This window comes from Ptychodera flava, chromosome 9 (genome assembly GCF_041260155.1).
Source record: "Ptychodera flava strain L36383 chromosome 9, AS_Pfla_20210202, whole genome shotgun sequence".
NCBI classification, from domain to species: domain Eukaryota; kingdom Metazoa; phylum Hemichordata; class Enteropneusta; family Ptychoderidae; genus Ptychodera; species Ptychodera flava.
This window is the reverse complement of record NC_091936.1, coordinates 10,822,594-10,843,504: the sequence shown is the minus strand read 5'-3', so window position 1 is coordinate 10,843,504 and position 20,911 is coordinate 10,822,594. Positions and strand designations below refer to the sequence as shown.

At 36.5% G+C, this 20,911-nt stretch overlaps 2 protein-coding genes across 6 annotated transcripts; one reads left to right on the top strand and one right to left on the bottom strand.

Annotated features, from left to right (window-relative positions):
• The first annotated feature begins 108 nt into the window (after positions 1 to 108).
• Positions 109 to 7,256, top strand: LOC139139973 (cobalamin trafficking protein CblD-like). The gene is made up of 8 exons (XM_070708949.1): positions 109 to 249; positions 776 to 843; positions 1,617 to 1,743; positions 2,134 to 2,342; positions 3,281 to 3,377; positions 3,708 to 3,844; positions 4,161 to 4,247; positions 4,740 to 7,256. Exons 2-8 carry the CDS (start codon positions 835 to 837, stop codon positions 4,944 to 4,946), a joined length of 873 nt encoding a protein of 290 aa, XP_070565050.1. The 5' UTR covers positions 109 to 249; positions 776 to 834; the 3' UTR covers positions 4,947 to 7,256.
• Positions 7,257 to 14,545: 7,289 nt separating this feature from the next.
• LOC139139974 (probable phytanoyl-CoA dioxygenase) lies at positions 14,546 to 19,322 on the bottom strand. Of its 5 annotated transcripts, none has more exons than XM_070708951.1 (5): positions 19,193 to 19,322; positions 18,411 to 18,819; positions 17,084 to 17,188; positions 16,351 to 16,569; positions 14,546 to 15,384 (listed from the first exon to the last, which is right to left on the bottom strand). In XM_070708951.1, the coding sequence occupies exons 2-5, from the start codon at positions 18,678 to 18,680 to the stop codon at positions 15,166 to 15,168; spliced, it is 813 nt and encodes a 270-aa protein (XP_070565052.1). In that variant the 5' UTR covers positions 18,681 to 18,819; positions 19,193 to 19,322; the 3' UTR covers positions 14,546 to 15,165. The 5 variants fall into 5 exon arrangements, with proteins under 5 accessions (XP_070565052.1, XP_070565054.1, XP_070565051.1 ...); XM_070708953.1 differs by having other exon boundaries at positions 18,411 to 18,693; positions 19,193 to 19,318; XM_070708950.1 differs by having other exon boundaries at positions 18,411 to 18,829; positions 19,193 to 19,278.
• Positions 19,323 to 20,911: the final 1,589 nt, after the last annotated feature.

Here is a 20,911-nt window from a genome sequence, read left to right as displayed (position 1 = left end):
GATTTTGTTCACTTTGATCTTAATGATTTTTCAAATATCTATCAGTCTTATTTTGTTGCAGGGTGATTTGGGAGCAACGAGATTTGCCGAGAATTCTTCCTATGAACTCTGGGAATGACCTAAAGGTCAAATTCGGGTCAAATTTGTTTCGGAAACGGCGATCGGGTATTTCGTCACGTTTGCGTGCATCGTGACGTACCTTCGAAATTTTGAACATTTCCCCCGGGTTATCGTTTCCAAGGTATACAAGTAAGTAGATTTTAGTGTCAAAGTTATTTTTCTCCTTTGGTAATTCATGTATTTTGATAAATTACCGAGAAATCGGAACTGAACAAATCTGTCGACCCGGCGTCCGAAACCTTCAATTTCACTGTCTTCAGTGCCCTCACAGTTCACAGCCGCTAGCGCTGTAGGCTGATATAAACCGCGGCCAGATAGCTTTCATTTTCGTCTGACTGATTTTTAGGTTGAGGATATTTAAATATTGTGACCGTTGATCATGTGTTACAGTGATATAACAAGTCATTCTTTTTACCCTAACCTGTACACACAACGCCAGTTCTCATTTTCAACTCCTCTACGGTCTAGGCGGTATGCCATCTATTGATGTACAGGTATCATCAGTGGCACTTGACTTCATAGACAGTGATTGTCACGCTGATTCTGTGCATATTGTTTTTTGAAAAGTTATTGAAAGAAAAAACGAAATATGACATTTTCTTACTTCATCAATCAAAATATCTCATCAAGTCCTACTTGTTTGCTTGGGTTTCAGTTGTACTGGACGTAAGTGGTAATTCTGTAAGCTGTCAAAACAGTACTAAAGGGAATAAGATGGCAAAGGTACATGTATATTACATTTTCCAACTTTCATGGAGGTGCAGTCATTCGTCCACATTTTGTCAGAGAATGCCATACTCTGTCAAAATTGAATAATTTACACACATTTATGAACAATACATGTAGCATACATTTTAAAAGTTTGCTAGGGGATAGGTACATGTGGCTTGCTAAGATCAACTAGGCAGTACTTTGCAAAAGCTTTCAGAGACTAGGAGTCTCCTTCATCTGATGCTTGAGCAGAAGATGATTTTAAAAAAGATAGAGTGTGCCCCGGGGAAAGATATTGTGACCCAAATTTTTACTATACTTTTTTGGGTATATGACTTGTTGGAACTCATTTAAGTTTGTGGAGTAGATAACATTTTCACGAGCTTTTTTTGGGTGAGCATTAAAAAAGAATTAATTCCCCCACCCCCCTGACCAATAGAGATAACACAGGGGTGGCAGTTTGAATTTCAAGTGTAAGGAAATATTAGGTAATTTGTTTCTGTAGAACTAAATTTTGCAGATTTTTATGACTGATTTTGAAAGGAAATATCTCATAGTTTCCCCAAGGTAATTAAGCGCAAAAGTTTGATAAGTAAAGTAACACATATATATGCATCAGAACAATGGATGTACAAGCCTGATTTCATCATAGCTTTGAACAACTGATTATATTCTAGCTTCACCAAGTGATTATCACATCACAAAAAGTAGCTTTCTGACTAGTACTCTCTATGTCTCCATGTGTTTCTTTATTTTTACCCATTTGTTTTTCTCTGTGTTCAAAGGTGCTAGCAAGCAGTCCTAGGCTAGTGTGCCGTCTGCCCAGCCTTCAAGTGATGAGATCACGACTGCAGACTTTTGCCAGCTTCAGACAACAACAACCGCTCGCAAGTGCTGCAGATCAACAGGAAGGTACTGCATGCAAAGTTTGATATTGTATATTTAATTATTTTCATCACATTGTTGCTCTACTGTATCCATTGAAATTTGCTGCTAATGAAAAAGATTTATACAATTGGAAATGGAAGGTAGTCTCTTTGAACCAAGAATCAAATTGAATAAAGTGAAAAGTCTATCATATTGAGACCGAAAATGTCATTGTCAACATCTTCTTTCCCAGTGCAGTATAACTTTTGACCTTCCCTTGTTGAGAAAGGTTGACGGTACTGCAGAATGCATGATGATTTAATCAAGCAATTGGACCAAAATGTTATGCAAAGTGCATTTGTACGTATTGAAATGCTACACTATGTAAGCTATACAACTACACCTTTTGAACCATCATTTCTCTTTGTTTTATAGCTTTGACAGGAAGTGAGTGGCCAGATGTGACGCTTGGTCCTCTGGCCCCAGTGGATAAGAATTTCCCACTACCAGGTAATGTCGGTGCTGCAACACAACTGAAACCCCCAGTCAAACCAGTCTTACCCTTTGAACTTGATGTCAATACTTTACCAACGTCTCATGAGAGGCAAGTGATTGCCATGGAACAGTTCTTTGCCTCAGAAGAGGTAAGTAGTTTATATCAGATACACTGTAGTGCAGCAGAGACTCTAGGATGGTATAAAACTATCCCAGTGTATACCTTTGTCATTGAAATATTCAGGTGACCCTCAGTGTCTCTCAAAATACATCCATAGCAAACCCTTACAGACAGGGCATGTGAAGTCATGCCCGTGAATATGTATTGTAACTATTGCTGTGAAATAGTGAAGCCAGCTCTGCCCGTCCGAGAATGTCCCCTTTTCAGTTGTTTTATTTTTTGTGTTATTTGCATGTGTATTTTAATATGTATGGGCAAAAAAAGATTATGTGGATATTTACATTATCATGAGAAAGTGGAGCCGTAACTAACAATCAGACAAGTCGGTGGCTGCATTGCACTGTGGCCTTGCTAGTTGCAGAGATCATCAAAAATTTGAAGATGTAGTGTGACCACTATTGATTATGTGTTTCTGTTTTACCACAAGTAACACACTGAGTGTACTTTGCAATGACATGTACGTGAAGCCTTTTCATGCAACGCCTGTCATCCATCACCCTGCTATGTTAGTAAAAAGTGGTAATGAGCCACAACCTGTTTGCACCAACATGGCAGGTCTCGTATGAATGTGTGCAATTTACTTATGCTCAGCTTGGCAGATTTTACACTTCCCTCGAACATGGTGTGTGTCAATGGACTATAATTTATAAAGATATAGGCTATAACTTATATAAATATAACTGAATTTCAGTGATTTTGCAGGATAATGGCCCCTGAATACCAGATTCTTGGCACCCTGAACCTTGAAGTACTTTTGCTATATTCAAAATGTAGAGAAATTAACATTTTGTTGAAATTGCCGTGACAGATAATGAATAGTAGCTGAGTGTAAGTCCCCAGACTGGGTTTCCAAAATTCTTCATCAGAGCATTTAATTAACAGTTTTGATTTCACTCTCCATGACAGGGGAAAGCCATGGCAAAACACAGTCAACAGACTTCAAAATGCATAGACAATGTGCTTGAATGTGTTGCACAGGAATGTACACCAAGGATGAAGAGAAGTATGCTTATATTTCCTGTTCTTATACTAGCTACTAACCTTTCACTGGTCCTTTCAGTAGATTCTTTTGATTTGATTTCGGCTACTTTTGTTGATACATGCATGTGGTGGATAGAACACAGTATGTTATCTTGAAAAACAGACCTAAATGCTATAATACTGATTTTGACTATACCATTAGGTCAATTGGTAGTATATTGTTACTGTAATATAGATACTTGCCAACAGATAAAATACTGGGATATCGTGGCAGGGTTACTAGATTGTGTTAAAAAACTTCACCTGCAACAGTTCTGAGAAAGTTACTAATTGGTTGGTATTTTTGTCACAGGTTTCATGGACTTATTTCTAGAGGCCAATGTTGGTGACAGTAAACTCACAGTTGTTACACTGTGTCAGAAGACGACCAATGACATGAGTGGATGGAGTCCAGCTGTAGAGAAAGAAAGGAATGAGCTCACTGACTATGTAAGCATTGATTTCATACAGTTTATGTGTCTACTTCACAAAATATGAATTGTCAGAGGGAAAATGTATAAGACTCCCATACCCCGCCTAACTGGAATCATATTTGCAATTTTCTTTCACATAGAATCTGTTTACAACTGAAAAATAGGCTTTAGTAATCTTTCATCGGAATGTAGGAATGTAATATGGAGTGTAATGTACATATCTTAAAATCTGCTTATTTGCCTGACACAACAACACAACATGCCAGTGTATCATTTCTAAATCATTCATACATTTCTTTAGACTCAAACTACATTTCATGTTTGATTCACAGTTTGTTGAAGGAGCTCAGGAAATCTGTCAGTTGCTACAATCAGAAGGTTACTGGGCTGATTTCATTGATCCTGCGTCTGGCCTTGCTGTAAGTATTCTCATTAAAGAATACAGCCATCCTGAATGACTGGCCTTGCATGGAAACATTAAATGTTGTCATACCTTCTGTCAACCTTGCCATCAGTACATGTTAATGGCTTCAATATTTCTTCATATTGGTCTGGTAGTTATTCTCATAACGTTGAGATTTTGCTTTATTATGGTGTGCAATGGTGACTTTCTGAAAACAAAAGTCTGTAAAATCTATGTTCAAAACTTCCTCAGTGCTTCTGTACTGCATCACAGAATTTTCAGAATTTAATAATTTATTAAGGAAAACTGTCTATTTCTGATCAATTCTGGTGAAAGAAACAATCTACATTGTAATTTCGTATGCAGAAGTTACTGTAAGTGTAGAAATTTACTCAGAAATACTTGATACACTGATTGAATTAAATTCAAAATTCTCTTACAATGTAACTTGTTTAATGTTGGCATTTTGTTCTGTTGGAGTAATTTTTGTATTCCCTCATTTCTGCAGTATTATGGACCTCACACCAACACAGCACTCTTTGAAACCGACGAAAGGTACAAGACCCTTGGCTTTGACATTGTTGACCTTGGCTGTTGTAAAGTCATCAGCCATCACCTGTGGGGGACACACGCGTTTGTCGGTAGCGTGTTCACCAATGCACCAACAGACAGCCCACTTATGGTGAAGATCATGCAGAGTCTACACAAGGACTAGTCCGCCCAACTCCGTTTCATGAACTCATCTCTCAAAGCCCATATTTTTTTGATTATTCATGTCAAAAAAGGATAGGAATGTGAATTTGGTTGGTCAGATCTGTCTTGGATATTGTTACACAACAAGGACTTGGTCCATGGTATGGTGGTGTGGTTTGTGTTCTTTTCTCTTTGGTGGTACTTTTACTGTTTGATGTTCAGAACAAATACCAAGACAAGAGATGCTCATAAATACTGGCCACATGGTTCAAGAAGAACCAATCAGGGAGATTATAAGTTTGGTTTAGGTGAATAGGTGTGATATGTAAGCTGAAATTTAATACGCTCATGGCTGCAAGTGAAATACTAGTCCAGGTCCCTGCCCCGATTCTGTACACTATATGCCCTGTCAAAGGTTTATACATTCTATAGCCTATTTGACATCATAAATGAACACTGTCATCCATGCTTCTTGCATCACTCAAGAAACTACTCACAAATTAGCTCACTTGATAAGGAGAGCCAGTGACAGCCTAGGATAGAATGGCAAATACTGGACTCTTCTCGTGAGCACAGCGCAGCCAGTGGCAGAACTAGGACAGGGTACCAGACTATTTATAATAATATATTGAACCACTGTGTTTGATGGATTATAATTGGATCACTCCCATAATATAAGAGACAAGGCGCAGCTATCAGTTCATGTGTTTCTTTGGTCTTAAAATGTTAGCACACAATTGGCACTGACATATGCCGGAACAATAGGAATCACAGAAAATGTGTACAGGAGAATGAATCAACAGGGAGTTTTAATGTTTTAGTTTTGTTTTTAATTTGTACCAGAGTGATCATATTAATTTCTCAATTCATGCTGCTGAAATATCCATTTGTTATCATCATTGCTTTTATTTGCATTTATAGGTTTACAAAGTGAATTTACGTTTTAAATACGTAAGCACTGTAGGGATGTAGTTTTTAGGAAATATTTTAACTTGTCAGGAAAATTGGATATATTTTGACAACAATTTTGCACACTGAAGTGACAAATTGCCACAGGCAATCCCTTTTTCGTAAAATTTTACAAAGGTTTCATTTAAATAAATGGTTGATGCACAATTACAAATGGTAACCATCAGCATTAAATAATGTCGAAGATAATGTACAAATAGTGATAGCCATACTTTATGCAAGGTTAAGACTTGAAAAGCAAGCAAGAATAGAAACATCAAGATGATACTTAAAAAATCTGTCATGAAAAGCTTCAATATGAGTGTTTGGTAACTATGTTTGGTGCATAACACATCTTTTTTGAATGGGAGATATGCTTGAAATGGGAGCAGACTCATGTTGGTAGAGTTTGTATTTATGGCAACAGGAACTTCTCCACCATGGTGAACCATAGAGAAATTGCAGAGTTTGTAGAGAGGCTGTGGGTTTTTGTGTCAGTCTATCAGTGGTAATAGACATCTGAATGTATATGGAATGTCTAATTTGTAATGTAACAGAGGTTACACAGTTCCATTCTGTCTGACCTCTGTCTTTACAACATTTTCCTCATGCCAACTGCAGCACCATTCAGTAGCTCCCAAAAATGTATGTGCTGGGCATTCGATATTGAAGAGTGGAGCTATTCATGCTGCTTAGTTATAAGCAGTTCTGAGCATTCGCTGCTAAATGGCACTTGAATCATTGAACACGAGAATAGAATTTTCAATGGAGGCATTGGTTCATACTATTTAACTGAAATTCCAAAAATGTAATTAGAGAAAAACTTTGAAAAGTTAAATTAAATACAAAAATTAATAAATCCTTGTTTTAATGTGTATTACACTCTGTACAAACAGCCAAGTTCATGTTTGTGTATCATACTTTGTGTGGAGGTTTCTGCTGTTTTGGTCATAGACCAGCCGCTTTCAGTAATTTAGCAATGTATTTATTTACACTAGTGATGTAGCTTACCATTAGGAAGATCCTTAGAATCTCTTCAAGTCTTGCATAGGAATTCCCTTTGGCAAAATTCAGAGATATTTCCTAGTGAGTTGATTTGAAGTATGGTTTGATTTCACACCTATGACTTGTGCAGTAATACAAGAATTGTATTGAACACTGACACTGACCTGTGCTCCAACAAAGTTCATATGCATTGATCAATTTCAAATTTCTTTTCCATCAGAATAAGTGGTGGACTGAATGCAAAAGCTCAATCTTTTCACATCATGAACTTAGTTTTACAGTGTACATTTCCTCAAGTTCTGAGCTGTGATTGACTGACTGGGATGTTGCACTTTTTGAATTTTAAGTGAACAGTAAAATGTTCTGCACTAAAACACCATACACATGTTCAGTATACATGTATTCACTATAATGAGTTTGAGCGCAAAAATCAATTTTTGTCGCCTTTATAATGTAACCCACCCAGTCAAATTTTTTTCAGATTTTGCCAAAATTTTGATGAAAAACTGTAGCCAATGAAATGTGATGTCTGTTTGATCCAAAATTATCAAAACAATTAAGAAAAATTTACAAAAACGTAAAATGTTGCACTAAAATTTTGGTGGGAAATATTACAGCGCTCAAAGAGTTAAAATACCGGTGACTCTGCACTTTGTTCTCTGAAAGAGAGTTCCTGAGCGTGCTGCCTCAACATTCTCCTTTTTGGTAGTATACTTGGTTTGATTCATGCCAACTAGTCAGGTGGCTTAGCAACAAAAAACAGCAAGATCGTTACACGAATGACAAAAGTGCCAAATTTGCTACAGAGGTTCACATATGTGTGTAGATCAAAATTAGCTATTGCTCCAAAAATTTGGACCACCGGAAAGGCTAGATGACGTCATGGCCGCCATTATATTGCTTAAAAATGGTAAAATACGGTTTATTCAGCCAGTTTTCACTATTCTTGTAAATATACTGACTCAAACATTCTCAATTATAAATAAAACATTGAATTGACGCAACTTAATCATTATTATGACGTCATAAAGCCAAAATGGTCGACCAAATTCAAAATGTCCGCCGTAATATTGTCTAAAAATGTTAAAACACAGTTAATGAAGCCTGTTTTCAGCATTTTATCACCTGAACTGAAATTAACACCCCAAATTACAGACAAAACAGATAATTGATGCAAATTAATTATTAAGATGACGTCATAAAACCAAAATGGCAACCGAAAGTTACAAAATGGACGATTATGAAGTTTACTATGCTTGGTACAATAGCCCATTTACGTGACAAAATGATAGCATAAAAGTAATGTACAATTTGTATTAATATTCCATAAACTTAAAATAAAAGATAACTGTATCAAAACTCAACCAATAAGTTCAACACAAGTAACAAACTCTTATGAGATTATTGATATTAAATATGGTTTGTGTTTGAAAAATCGAATCGATATAAAGGAAATGAAGGCAACTTCACACACTGGTTCAACCTTTGCTTGTGATACGGTATAGTAAGTAGATCAATGTGGTTTGGTGATAAGGGAAAATAGTGAGAAACCAGAGAATAGATAGTGCTTTGACCCTCGTAATGTGACCTTGGTCCGGAAATAAGGTTTTATGTTGGTTATTCCTCCTAGCGGCGTTTCGGGCCAAAGTGATCCCTTCTTCAGTCACTTGAATGGTTTTGTATTCCCACATGCTCAGTTTAATGGTACCCATTGTTCATAATAGAGAGATGCTAAAATCTTTATGTTTTGGTCAGATTTTTGCGTGAATTGTTGCTCAGACCGTTCATTTGTACTCTCCTTGTGTTTGAATTTTGCTTGAAGGAGGATATATTGTATGTTTTTCTTCCTTTTGTACGTTATTATAGATTTTCTGGAAAACCATGACCAGCGTTTAATCGCCCTTCATAATTTTCCAGAATCTTATCACATTGTTTGATTAGGCTGGTTTTGATGAGGTTGTGCTGACAAGTACTTTGTTACATCATTACTCTTACTTTTGTTAATGAAGGATGGCTGACGTTTTGTTACATTTTTTTTATACAAGCTATGTCTTTCTTTTTGTAATCTCTTGTTGAAGATTTTGCGTTGAGAAATTGACCTTTTTATGAAGTCCATATTGTTGTTGCATGTACATATCTGAGTAATTCACCTTCAGTGAAGCATTTGAAAGTCAAAGGCAGATAAATATCGTCAGATGGTTTTGTGTTGGTTTTAAAATCGAGCCATCTCTCCCGATTGTGTCAAGGTATGAGATTTTGTTGATAGAATGTATAATTATGAATTCCCAAGTTGAACGTACAGTACAGGGTGTTGCACTCCTTGACAAATGTTCTGAATGTTAGAAGTTGATGTTCGATTCCTGTGTAAACCATGAACATGTCACCTTTTAAATTCCCTACGAATATTTGACCGGATTTGGGATTTAATATAACTTTCTCCGTTTCATGGTATGTGATATCAGCTATTTCTGGTGAGCCCATACTGCATCCATAGATTCGTTTGTATTTTTCTCAGTTGAATTAAAATATATTGATGGTGGGTTTTTTGTATCATATCAGTTGGCAGGTACTGTTTCAGAGTCCAACGCTACGGTCGCTGCATTTATGGCTTCATTTTTGGCATGTTTTTCTACATTGATATCACGACTAATGTTACCAGAATAGAGTTTGCTTGTTTTTTTAATTGGTTCTAACTAGAGAATAAAGTTTTTTGTGTCCCTGGCATATATATGTCGTTTGGACGATTGGTTTATGACAAGGTCTAGAAATTCTGACATTTGTTTTATTGGGCTCGAGCAGCCATTTCTATTGAGACGTTGGGTGATGATTGTTTCTTCTGCTTTGGTTTTGTGTATTTTTGGCAGGAAATACCATCGTGGTGTACAAATTATTCTACTTTGGGTATGGGGAAACTGTAAATCACCTCGTCAATGATCTTCTTGTCGCAGATAAATGATTCGTATGCATATCCACTGTATAGTCAATGTCGCCAAGTGTAATAGTGAACATTTCGCAGCTGTCTATAACTTTCTTTAATGTCATTTATCTTATTCACAATTGCTATGCCTCATCCTTTATTGATGGGTTTCATTGAGATTTGTTTGTTTGTAGACAGATTGTTCAGGACAGTCTTTTCTGCCAGAGTCATGTTCTTTCTGATGTGGGTTGTGAATGGAATTTCCTCTATCGATCTAAGTTGCTTCGAGACAGTTTTGCAATTTTTGGGTTTTCCGCGGTTAGTAGTGTCGAACATGGACTTATCTTAGAACAGATGTCTGATTGATTGATTGATTGTTTCTCATGATATCGTACAATCTCATGAAGCGAATAAATTTGTTGATATCTCATACGACAATTTTTCTGTAGAGGCACTCCGGAGTGGGAATAAATTTCAAGCCTTACTTAATGCTTTGATTAAGGTTTGATTTGCAAGATTGTTGATGAATCTGAGAATCTTTCTGAGTTCTTATCTTTGTTTAACCTTCCATTTCTGCTTATGTTCTTCCTGGTATTTTTAGCTCCGCTGTCAGCGACGCGGAGCTTATCAAATAGGTTGATTTTCCGTCGTTGTCCGTCGTCGTCCGTCGTCGTCCGTCGTCGTCCGTCGTCGTCGTCCGTCGTCGTCGTCCGTCAACAATTGCCTTCTCCTCTGAAACCGCAAGTCCAATTGCTTTGAAATTTTATATGCAGTTCACTTGGGGTGACCTCACTTAAGTTTGTTCAAATCGTGGTGAAATTTGCATATTTGTATTTTTGGGGCATTTTTTGCTGTTTTTGGTAAAAAATTTTCTTCTCTGAAACCGCTTGTCCGATTTCTTTGAAATTTAATATGCAGTTTACTGAGGGTGACCTCATTTAGATTTGTTCAAATCTTGGTGAAATTTGCATATTTGTATTTTTAAGGCAATTTTTGTCATTTTTGGTAAAAAAATCTTTAAAAATCTTCTTCTTCAAAACTACCAGTCAGATAGCTTTGATATTTGGTACATATGTCCTTAGGGATGATCTATTTCAGATTTGTTCAAATTGTGCAGAAATATGCAAATTTGCATTTTCAAGGCAATTTTTGCCATTTTTGGTCAAAAAATGTATTTCTCAAAAGGTGCTGGTCTGATAGTTTTGAAATTTGGTATACAGGTTTCTACAGATGAGCTAAGTAATATATATTGAAATTATTGTGAAATCTGTAATTTTGTATTTTTGGGGCAATTTTTGCCGTTTTTGGTTAAAAAATGTGTATTTCCAAAACTACTCATTTGATAGCTTTGAAATTTGGTATACAGGTTCCTACAGATGAACTAAATGATATTTATTGAAATTATGATGAAATCTGCAATTTTGCACTTTTGGGGCAATTTTTTTTCGTTTTTGGTCAAAAAATGTGTATTTCCAAAACTACTCATCTGATAGCTTTGCAATTTGGTATACAAGTTCCTACAGATCACTTTAATGATATTTATTGAAATTATGATGAAATCTGCAATTTTGTAATTTGGGGGCAATTTTGCCATTTTTGGTCAAAAAATATGTATTTCCAAAACTACTCATCTGATAGCTTTGAAATTTGGTATACAGGTTCTATAGATTAACTAAATGATATTTATTGAAATGATGATGAAATCTGCAATTTTTATTTTTGGGCACAATTGTTGCCATTTTTGGTCAGAAAATTTTATTCTCAAAAAACTACTCATCAGATAGCTTTGGTTGACATGTTCTTAGGGATGATCCGATGTGATATAGTCAAAGTATGATGAAATCTTCAATTGGTATTTTTAGTCCCCACGGACACCGTCCGGGGGGACTTATAGGTTTGGTCATGTCCGTGCGTGCGTGCGTGCGTCCGTCCGTCCGTTCACGCAGATATCTCAGAGATGCCTGGAGCGATTTCATTCAAACTTGGTACAAGGATTACTTCATATGTCATACAGATGCACGTCGATTTGTTTTGTCATGCGATCCAATATGGCTGCCAGGCGGCCATTTTATTACGATTTTTTCATGTACAGAGCCATAACTCAGGCATGTTTCAACTGATTTTATTCAAAGTTGGTACAAGGACATTGACCAATGTCATAGATATGCACGTCAATTTTTTTTGTGATACGATCCAATATGGCCGCCAGGCGGCCATTTTATCACGATTTTTTCATGTACAGAGCCATAACTCAGACATGTCTCAACCGATTTTATTCAAAGTTGGTACAAGGACATTGACCAATGCCATAGATATGCACGTCAATTTGTTTTGTGATACGATCCAATATGGCCGCAAGGCGGCCATTTTGTTACGATTTTTTCATGTACAGAGCCATAACTCAGGCATAACTCAACCGATTTTATTCAAACTTGGTACAAGGATATTGACCTATGTCATGAACATGCACATTGATTTGTTATGTGATACGATCCAATATGGCCGCCGTGTGGCCATTTTATCACATTTTTTCATGTCCAGAACCATAACTCAGACATGTATCAAGTGAATTTATTCAAAGTTGGTACAAGGAGATTCACCAATGTCATACATATGCACATTAATTTGTTTTGGTGATACGATCCAATATGGCTGCTGTGCGGCCATTTTGTTATGATTTTTTCATGTACAAGCCATAACTCAGGCATATCTCAACCAATTTTAATCAAATTTGCTACAAGGACATTGACCTATGTCATACATATGCACATATATTTGTTTTGTGATACAATCCAATATGGCCGCCGTGTGGCCATTTTATTACGATTTTTTCATGTCCTGAACGATAACTCAGACATGTATCAAGCGAATTTATTCAAAAGTATTTTTATCACAGACCTAATGAAGAGGACTCTATCCTCTCTGAGGACCTGTAATCAAAGTACCCATTAACAAGTGGGGACTGTGTCATCAACGATGACTTGTTGCAGCTATTTTAGCCACTTTTCTCTGGCCACTGCATTGAGCTATCAAAGATTTCCACCTTCTTCATCAACATGTGTCAAAAATAGTTATTCTCTACATAAACACAGCGGAGCTATATCGGCCGCTAGGTCGCTTGTTTTTATCTTTTTATGTTTTGGGTTTCCAAACAGCAAAACCGTCTGGTCACGTTTTTGCAGTTTCCTTCATCTTTGAATTCCTAACCAGTCTGGTAAGTGAACAACGAAAGGCAAAGACGCTTTTCATAAAATTCACGAAAGCTGCAAAAAAGTAAGCTAAACTAGATTCAAAAGCAAAAATAGTCTTCTTCGTTCATAAACCCTGACCAAACGGTCTTTTTCAGGCCGGCACATCCTCCAAAAAGAGAACTACTGTAGCACAAAACTATGTCACCACACACCGAGACATAAAAATCTAAGAAAATTCAAACGAAAAAGGCTTCTGAAACAAAGAAGCAAAAGACCAAAATCACAAACATAAATCTTTTTCAGGGACCAAGGTCACATGACCAGGGTCAAGGCGTGATTTATTTACCGGTTTCTCGCCATGTTTTTCATTATCATGAAATCACATCACTATTGATCTACTCACTATATAGTAACACTTTCAAAGGTAGAACCGATGGGTAAAGATGCCTTTATTTCCTTTATATTGGTTCAGTTTTTCAGACAGAGGTCATTGTTAAAAATAAATAATTTCATAACAGTTTGTAATTTGTGTTGAGCTTATTGGCTAAGTTTTAGTACATTTATGATTTATTTTGAGTTTATGGATTATCAAGACAAATTGTACATTACCTTTAAACTATTATTTTGTCACGTAAATTGGCTATTGTACTAAGCACAGTGAACTTCATAATAGGTCATTTTTTAATTTTCGGTCGCCATTTTGGTTTATGACGTCATCACAATGATGAATTTGTATCAATTATATGTTTTGTCTGTAATTTTGGGTGTTAATTTCAGTACAGGTGATAAAATGCTGGAAACACGCTTAATTAACAGTATTTGAACATTATTAGACGATAATATGGGGGATATTTTGAATTCGGTCAGCCATTTTGGCTTTATGACGTCATCATAATAATTGATTTGCATCAATTTTATGTTGTATTTGTAATTTGGGATGTTTGTGTCGGTTTATTCAAAAAATATTGAAAACTGCCTGAATTAGACGTATTTTACCATGTTTAAGCGTTATAATGGCGGCCATTTTGAATTTATGACGTCATCGAGCCTTTCCGGTGGCCCAAATTTTTGGAGCAATAGCTAACATTGATCTACACATATATGCGAACATCTGTAGCAAATTTGGCACTTTTGTCATCCGTGTAACGATATTTTTGTTAAGCCACCTGACTAAACCCCAAAACTGATTTGTTAACCACTTTGAGGTTGAATTAGATGAACTACCACAAGGGAATATTCATTTGTCAAACTTATTTCCGGTATGGAAGGATGGCCTCAGGAAAGTAGTACATCAACACTCTTACAGTTTGGAATCTACTGTTTTGACTATCTCATTTAAATCAGATGTGGCGATGATTTTTTCACCTCTGTTTGTCATTTGCCATTCTCATTCAGTCCGTGTTGCCTCTCAGTGCCAGCAAAGAGCAAATGAGAGTAAACATGAATCCATCTCGGCATCTGATTTTAATTCGATTTAGTTTTTGCCTTTGGGGGTTACACTGACAGCCAATAGCTACGCACAAACATGTATATACACTTCAGCAGAAATACCCTTACATGGACATGAACTACAAACACACACGTTTATTCAATTCACCTGACTGCATCTCACTATAGGGTATGTTGTATTTATTAATGAGCATAAAAATATACTTTGTAATTACCGGTTACTATTCTGGCTAGGAGTGATGTTGTCCATGTATTTTGAAAGACACTTTGACTATCATTGTACAGCTTCAACTCTAGCTGTAGACCTGCTGTTTTAGTTTCTCATTTTTTCTCAAAGAAACACTGTAATTTGTGAATAATAAAACAGCTGTTTTCTTACCTGTACAATGCCCACTTTGTCTTTTTTTTAAATCATGATACATGTACACATCCAAAATTCCTAGTTTCCTTGATTCAGTAGGATTGATTTTAAAAAGTCTTTGATTAACAAAATACTATCGACTTACAAGTTTTGAGTCAGAATACCTGAAAATTTCAGAATTTCCTTCTTGAAATCTGTTCCAATATGATTATCAAACTCTTATAAAAGAACACATATATGTGCTCTGTAAGTCAAAACATACCCCCTCAAAATATGAAAATGATCTTGTCTGTAGACTTAACAGCTGTTTGAAATATTTTTCTTGTCCAGACTTTATTATATTAATGACTTGTATAACATTGCTATACATTCATGGTGCCCTCCACACTAATGGAAAGGTATCACACAGCATGCGTTGTCCAGGTTTCAAGCCGCCTGTGATTGGTGGAGACACTTCCCATGGCCTGGTTGCCAAGACGGCATCATCACCTAACCACCTGGTTGACAGAACTCTCCGTGGTACAGTCAGGGAAGTATTTCCAGGAGCTCCGTGAATGGACAGCATGTGGAATACGATACAATCACCAGGCTGGAAATGAGGTGTGACAGAAAATGTGAACTACTATTATCCATCTTGCATTTCTATTTTTCAAAGAATGCTGTTTGATTACCGTGTATATGATGTATATTTGTTACCAGGAAATCAATTTTTATTTCATGGATGGAACAATCTTTTTGATGAAAAATGGTTAATATGCAATGTATATGAAGATTTTGATATTTCTATGATAACTGTATTTCATATTGACTTGAGAAAAATCCAAAATATTTAACTTGTAGATTTCAGCACCTCTACTAAAATGTTCAACAGATCTGACAAATATGCTCGAAAATGTTTGTAAATTTCATTTCTGGGCATTTTCACTCCTGTAGCCGTGTTTTCTCTGAATGTTCACAGAAAGGTCAATTTGTGCCCAATTCATCAAAACTAGGGGCACACTTGAAATGTTGGAGAGCAGTTCAATTTTATGTATTGATACAATGTTTCAAGTTCTGCTTTGACACTTTATAACTATCGAAACATAAACATAAGATTGTACTCGTCCATTGAGACCAACCACAAGATATTATTGGTTGCACTATTAGTATGTACACTCCAGGTCACGCAAGATATTATTGGTTGCACTATTAGTATGTACACTCCAGGTCACGCAAGATATTATTGGTTGCACTATTAGTATGTATACACTCCAGGTCACGCGAGATCATCAAAGGAGAATGACAGCTAGGCGATATTTTGACTTTTCTGATGGAGTGATATTGCAAGAAACAACAGCAACACCACGGGTAACACTAAACATCAGCCACAATCACATATATGACTCTGATGCTTTTGGTTGCTATGTTTTTTATAGTCTGTGTTTAGAATCTATGATGGTTTAGTGAACCAATATGCTGCACTTTGTGTAACTTTTTCAGCCTACATTATAGCTTGAAATGTGTAACTTGTGCAATTTGAGAGAAAACACTGACGTAGTTTTAAATTATTCTATACCTGTACTTCCCATTTCAATATGTCATCTTTGCTGGTTTCCTTGGTGATGTCAGGAATGGTGTGATAAATTCTCTGCTCTTCATTGTTTATAACCTCGTATTTGTTGGCAGTGGCAAACTTCCTGGGATGAAACCATTTTCCTGTCTGATGAGAACCCTTTACAAACTGGATAGTGGTTTCCATGGAAACGGGATCAATGGGCAGCCAAATGGAACAAACCTGCAAGACAAAAATAAGTCAACAGGGAATTTATCCCAATCACTGCCATATCTCCCTCTGTAGGGAGTAGTAGACCAAGCTGAGTCTATGGAAAGCCTTAATAGGTTCAAGTTATTCTAGAGAGCCATGCATAGGGAATGCTATTTACTTCTCAAATACTACAGCATGAATGCCATAGAAATAACTTTGATATGATCTTTTTGATTGAAATGTTTGGACATGCTCTTCCATAACTTGGTGACCATTAAAGCACCTGAGTTCATAATGTATGTAGTTGTTCTCAGTGAAAATGATGCTGCATGATGTTGTGCACGTTTAACCTGTTGGCACTTCTTTGCAAACTATTTCCCCAATGTCTCTAGAAAAATACCCTCTGTTGTGACTTTTTGGGCCAGTGGGCACTAGACATATGTACTTTCTCAACACATAACTTGGTCTGGCAAATTGCCACAGAATGAGTATGACTGATGTAATTGGACATTGTGTGCATTGTGTGTATGTCCTAAATTCTCACCTTGTCACCATCTACTGGATAATATGGCTGGTCTTGGTGCCAGGGTGTTTCCTTCATAGTTCCTGGTTCTTTTGTCAGAACATGTTCATGGTAAAATGCCACCTCCTGGTTGGAGGAAGAGAAATTTTAACATAAACTGGAAGGCACACTTGCCTTTAAATCTTCCTATCTGAAATCCAGGGGGGTGTCAGTTTGGGGCTTCAATCGAGATAGCTAGGGTACAATTATGTACCGTCACAATTACCCGGTAATTCAAACTACAAAGCACAAACTCCACTTTTCTGTTAAATAAGGGGATGGAGTAAGTGTGAAAAGTGTACAATTTCAGCAAAATTCTTATGACAAATACTTCACATTTTGTACAAAATGACAGCTAGGTCCAAATTACTGTTTATTATGGGTCAGAAGTTGTGCCAAGGTCACTTGAACGACACGATCAAAGTCAACATTTTATCATAATTTCTTGAAGTTTAAAAAAGGTAAGGTCATAACATTAAGCTTCAAACACAGTGTTTACAATCACACAAGATTTTCTGAAAAGTATAAACTATCGATCTCAAGTTTTTATGGGTTATTATGGGTTTTTATGGGTTTTTATTATAATAGTCACTTGTTTTTTGTACATATGAACTTAGCCGGTACATTATGATTTCAACTACCATTTTTCCTGCTCTATTGTGTTGGTCAAGGCCAAATGGTTCTGTAAATCTTTAACTTATGGTAAGGAAATAAAGTTTGTTTCCCACTATTGCATCATGCACTGAACTCGTCAACTAGCCATTAAAATGCAGCCTTTGTGTGTGGTAAAAGTAAATATAAAGTAATAAAAGTTCTGCATGCATGGCAGATGTCAATATCTGTCAGATATATTTGCACTGTACTGAGCTCTGAACACTTAACTGAATTTAATCATCATTTATCTCGCTCTATCAATCTTACATCACTGCATTCCATCAGTCCTCTTCCTATTTTCATGTCAAATAAAATATGAATTACACATGCACTGCTATCGCAGACATATTGTAAGATGACAAACAAACTTCAAGTTTTGTTTGGCCGAATTTCTTGACACAATAATTTTCAGGACCTCTGCCAAATAAATCAACTTATATACTTATTTCCTGCAATAAATTTTACATAAGTTATCAAGTCAAAATTTTACCTCAGCCAGTTATTTTCATCAAACCAATAGCGCATTATCAAAACTACTGGTAATTTAACGTTCATTTTTTATTTTGAAATATGGCTCAGAAAATAATTTTCTACGTCTTACAGTCGTACCAAGTATGAACTACTCAGAAAATTGATTCAAATCTTAATTAATTACCTTGCTTTTCATTAATTTTCCAACTATCTCAGCTGCTGGAGATTCAAAAACAAATTTCTCCAACTCCTCAATCTTTTTCCAGTTGCAGTAATCATTGAAGTACCTTCCTGGACCAGTGGGTCCTTTCAAGTTTTCCGAGTACTGACTTGGATTAGCCAGGGTCTTCTCGATTCCTTTGCGTGCCATATCAACCCAGTAGTTGTTAAAGACTCCCCGCAGACACACTGCTCCGTTTTCTTCATATTCACGGATGATGTCTTCAGTAACCATGATGGCTGGGATTCTAGATCTACAAGTAACTGTAGTGTTTGCACATGTGTACAACTGACAGGATGATGCAATACAGCAAATGACTTGTCAGGTCCTCTGCAGAGTTGCTCTACCACAAAGCAGTCCAGTGCACCCTCTACTAGAGTAACCTTGAGTGCATTTTGCAACAATGGGACGATATTAAATTCTAGATTTTCAAGCACAGATTGAAATACCTTACATGTGTAAACTTTGCAAAATAAACATTAACATAGGGCACCTCTACTGACTTAGTAACAAAGTCTAAGCCGCAGATTGTGTTGATCATTGCATGCCATGTGTTTTTGTCCCAGACCCACTTTCAGCACAGTAATCGTGCTTTCAGTCACTCCTTGTATCGATACACAGTTTCAACATGTAGCATTTGGTTTGTTTGTCCATCAAAATCACATTACTAATAAAGGATTGTCTTCTCTTTAGGGGGTTATAAAATTTCATCAGACTTAGACAACAAACAGAATTTTAATACTTACCAGAGACTTTCAACAGAAAAAGGATTTTTAAGTTAGGCTATTGCCCTAGCTGTTAGTACACAGTGGTACGTAACAGCTATTATCAGTTCAACAATAAAAAACAACACCTGAAAACGTGCAAAGGACACATGGCCACAAAAAACAAATGTACAGATCACAGGACTTTATTTGCATTTGAATACCACTGTGATTGTAGCTTAACCCACTTTTTCAAAGGAATGGATTAAAAAGTGCAGGTGTACCCCACACTTGAAGATGGCTATTATTATACAGTATAGAGGTCTGAGACTAATTATTTTCTCGCTAGAATTGGTCAAATTGTTTTCCTAGGGACATGGTGGACAATATATGCAAATTTTAAACCATGCAGTCATCTGAACCGCTTAGACTTGCATTCACGTTGATCTGGGGACCAAGAAGTACCTTTTCCTTTTGCCTAGGAACTATGTAAATATTGATTTAGATAAGAACTGATAGGCATTTGCTCACCCCTGGTAGTAACATAATAACCAGCGATCTTTTAAAAATGGCTGAAAAAGCTCTGGTGTGTTATGTAGGGAACAAGTCATCGTTGATGACACAGTCCCCACTTGTTAATGGGTACTTTGATTACAGGTCCTCAGAGAGGATAGAGTCCTCTTCATTAGGTCTCTGATAAAAATACTTTTGAATAAATTTGCTTGATACAATGTCTGAGTTATATGGTTCTGGACATGAAAAAACGTAATGAAATGGCCACACGGCGGCCATATTGGATCGTATCACAAAACAAATCAATGTGCATGTGCATGACATTGGTCAATGTCCTTGTACCAACTTTGAATAAAATCTGCTGAAATATACCTGAGTAATGACTCTGTACATGAAAAAATCGTAATAAAATGGCCGTCTGGCAGCCATATTGGATTGTATCACAAAACAAATTTACGTGCATATGTATGACATAGGTCAATGTCCTTGTACCAACTTTGAATAAATTTGGTTGAGATATGCCTGAGTTATGGCTCTGTACATGAAAAAATCGTAACAAAATGGCCGCATGGTGGCCATATTGGATTGTATCACAAAAAAAATTGACGTACATCTGTATGACATATGAAGTAATCCTTGTACCAAGTTTGAACGAAATCGCTCCAGGCATATCTGAGATATCTGCGTGAATGGCCGGATGCACGCACGAACATGACCAAACCTTAGTAAGTCCCCCCGGACGGTGTCTGTGGGGACTAATAACTATTTGTGGCGCATTTCTCTTGTTGAAGAAGGTAGAAATCTTTGATAGCTCATTTCAGGATGGCCTGACCAAAAACGGCAAAATTTGCTTCAAAAAAATCCACAATTGAAAGATTTCATCATAATTTGAACATATCACATTATATGATCATCCCCAAGATTACCGGTCACAATGTCTACCAAATATCAAAGCTATCAGACCTGTAGATTTCATCATTATTTCAATATATTATATTAAGATAACCCCTAGGAACCTGTCAAACCCAACGGATATCACCATGAACCTGCATATCAAATTGCAAAGCAAAAAATAAGCAGTTTCTGAGTAGCTTTTTTGACCAAAAACAGCAAAATATGCCCTAAAATACAAATATGCAAATTTCACCACAATTTGAACCTGAGGTCACCCCAAGTGAACTGTACATCAAATTTCAACGCGATCGGACGAGTGATTTCAGAGCAGCTTTTTTGATCGAAAAAAGGAAA

Bases quoted from the DNA above. Each gene is read 5' to 3' on its own strand.
- LOC139139973 (XM_070708949.1), top strand. The intron at 3,845-4,160 runs GTAAGCATTGAT...TTTGATTCACAG, and splicing joins GGAATGAGCTCACTGACTAT to TTTGTTGAAGGAGCTCAGGA. The intron at 4,248-4,739 runs GTAAGTATTCTC...TCATTTCTGCAG, and splicing joins ATCCTGCGTCTGGCCTTGCT to TATTATGGACCTCACACCAA.
- LOC139139974 (XM_070708951.1), bottom strand. From the start codon at position 18,680: ATGGTTACTGAAGACATCATCCGTGAATATGAAGAAAACGGAGCAGTG. The intron at 16,570-17,083 runs GTGAGAATTTAG...TTTGTCTTGCAG, and splicing joins ATCCAGTAGATGGTGACAAG to GTTTGTTCCATTTGGCTGCC. The intron at 15,385-16,350 runs GTATAGAATAAT...CCTCATTTCCAG, and splicing joins TATTGAAATGGGAAGTACAG to CCTGGTGATTGTATCGTATT.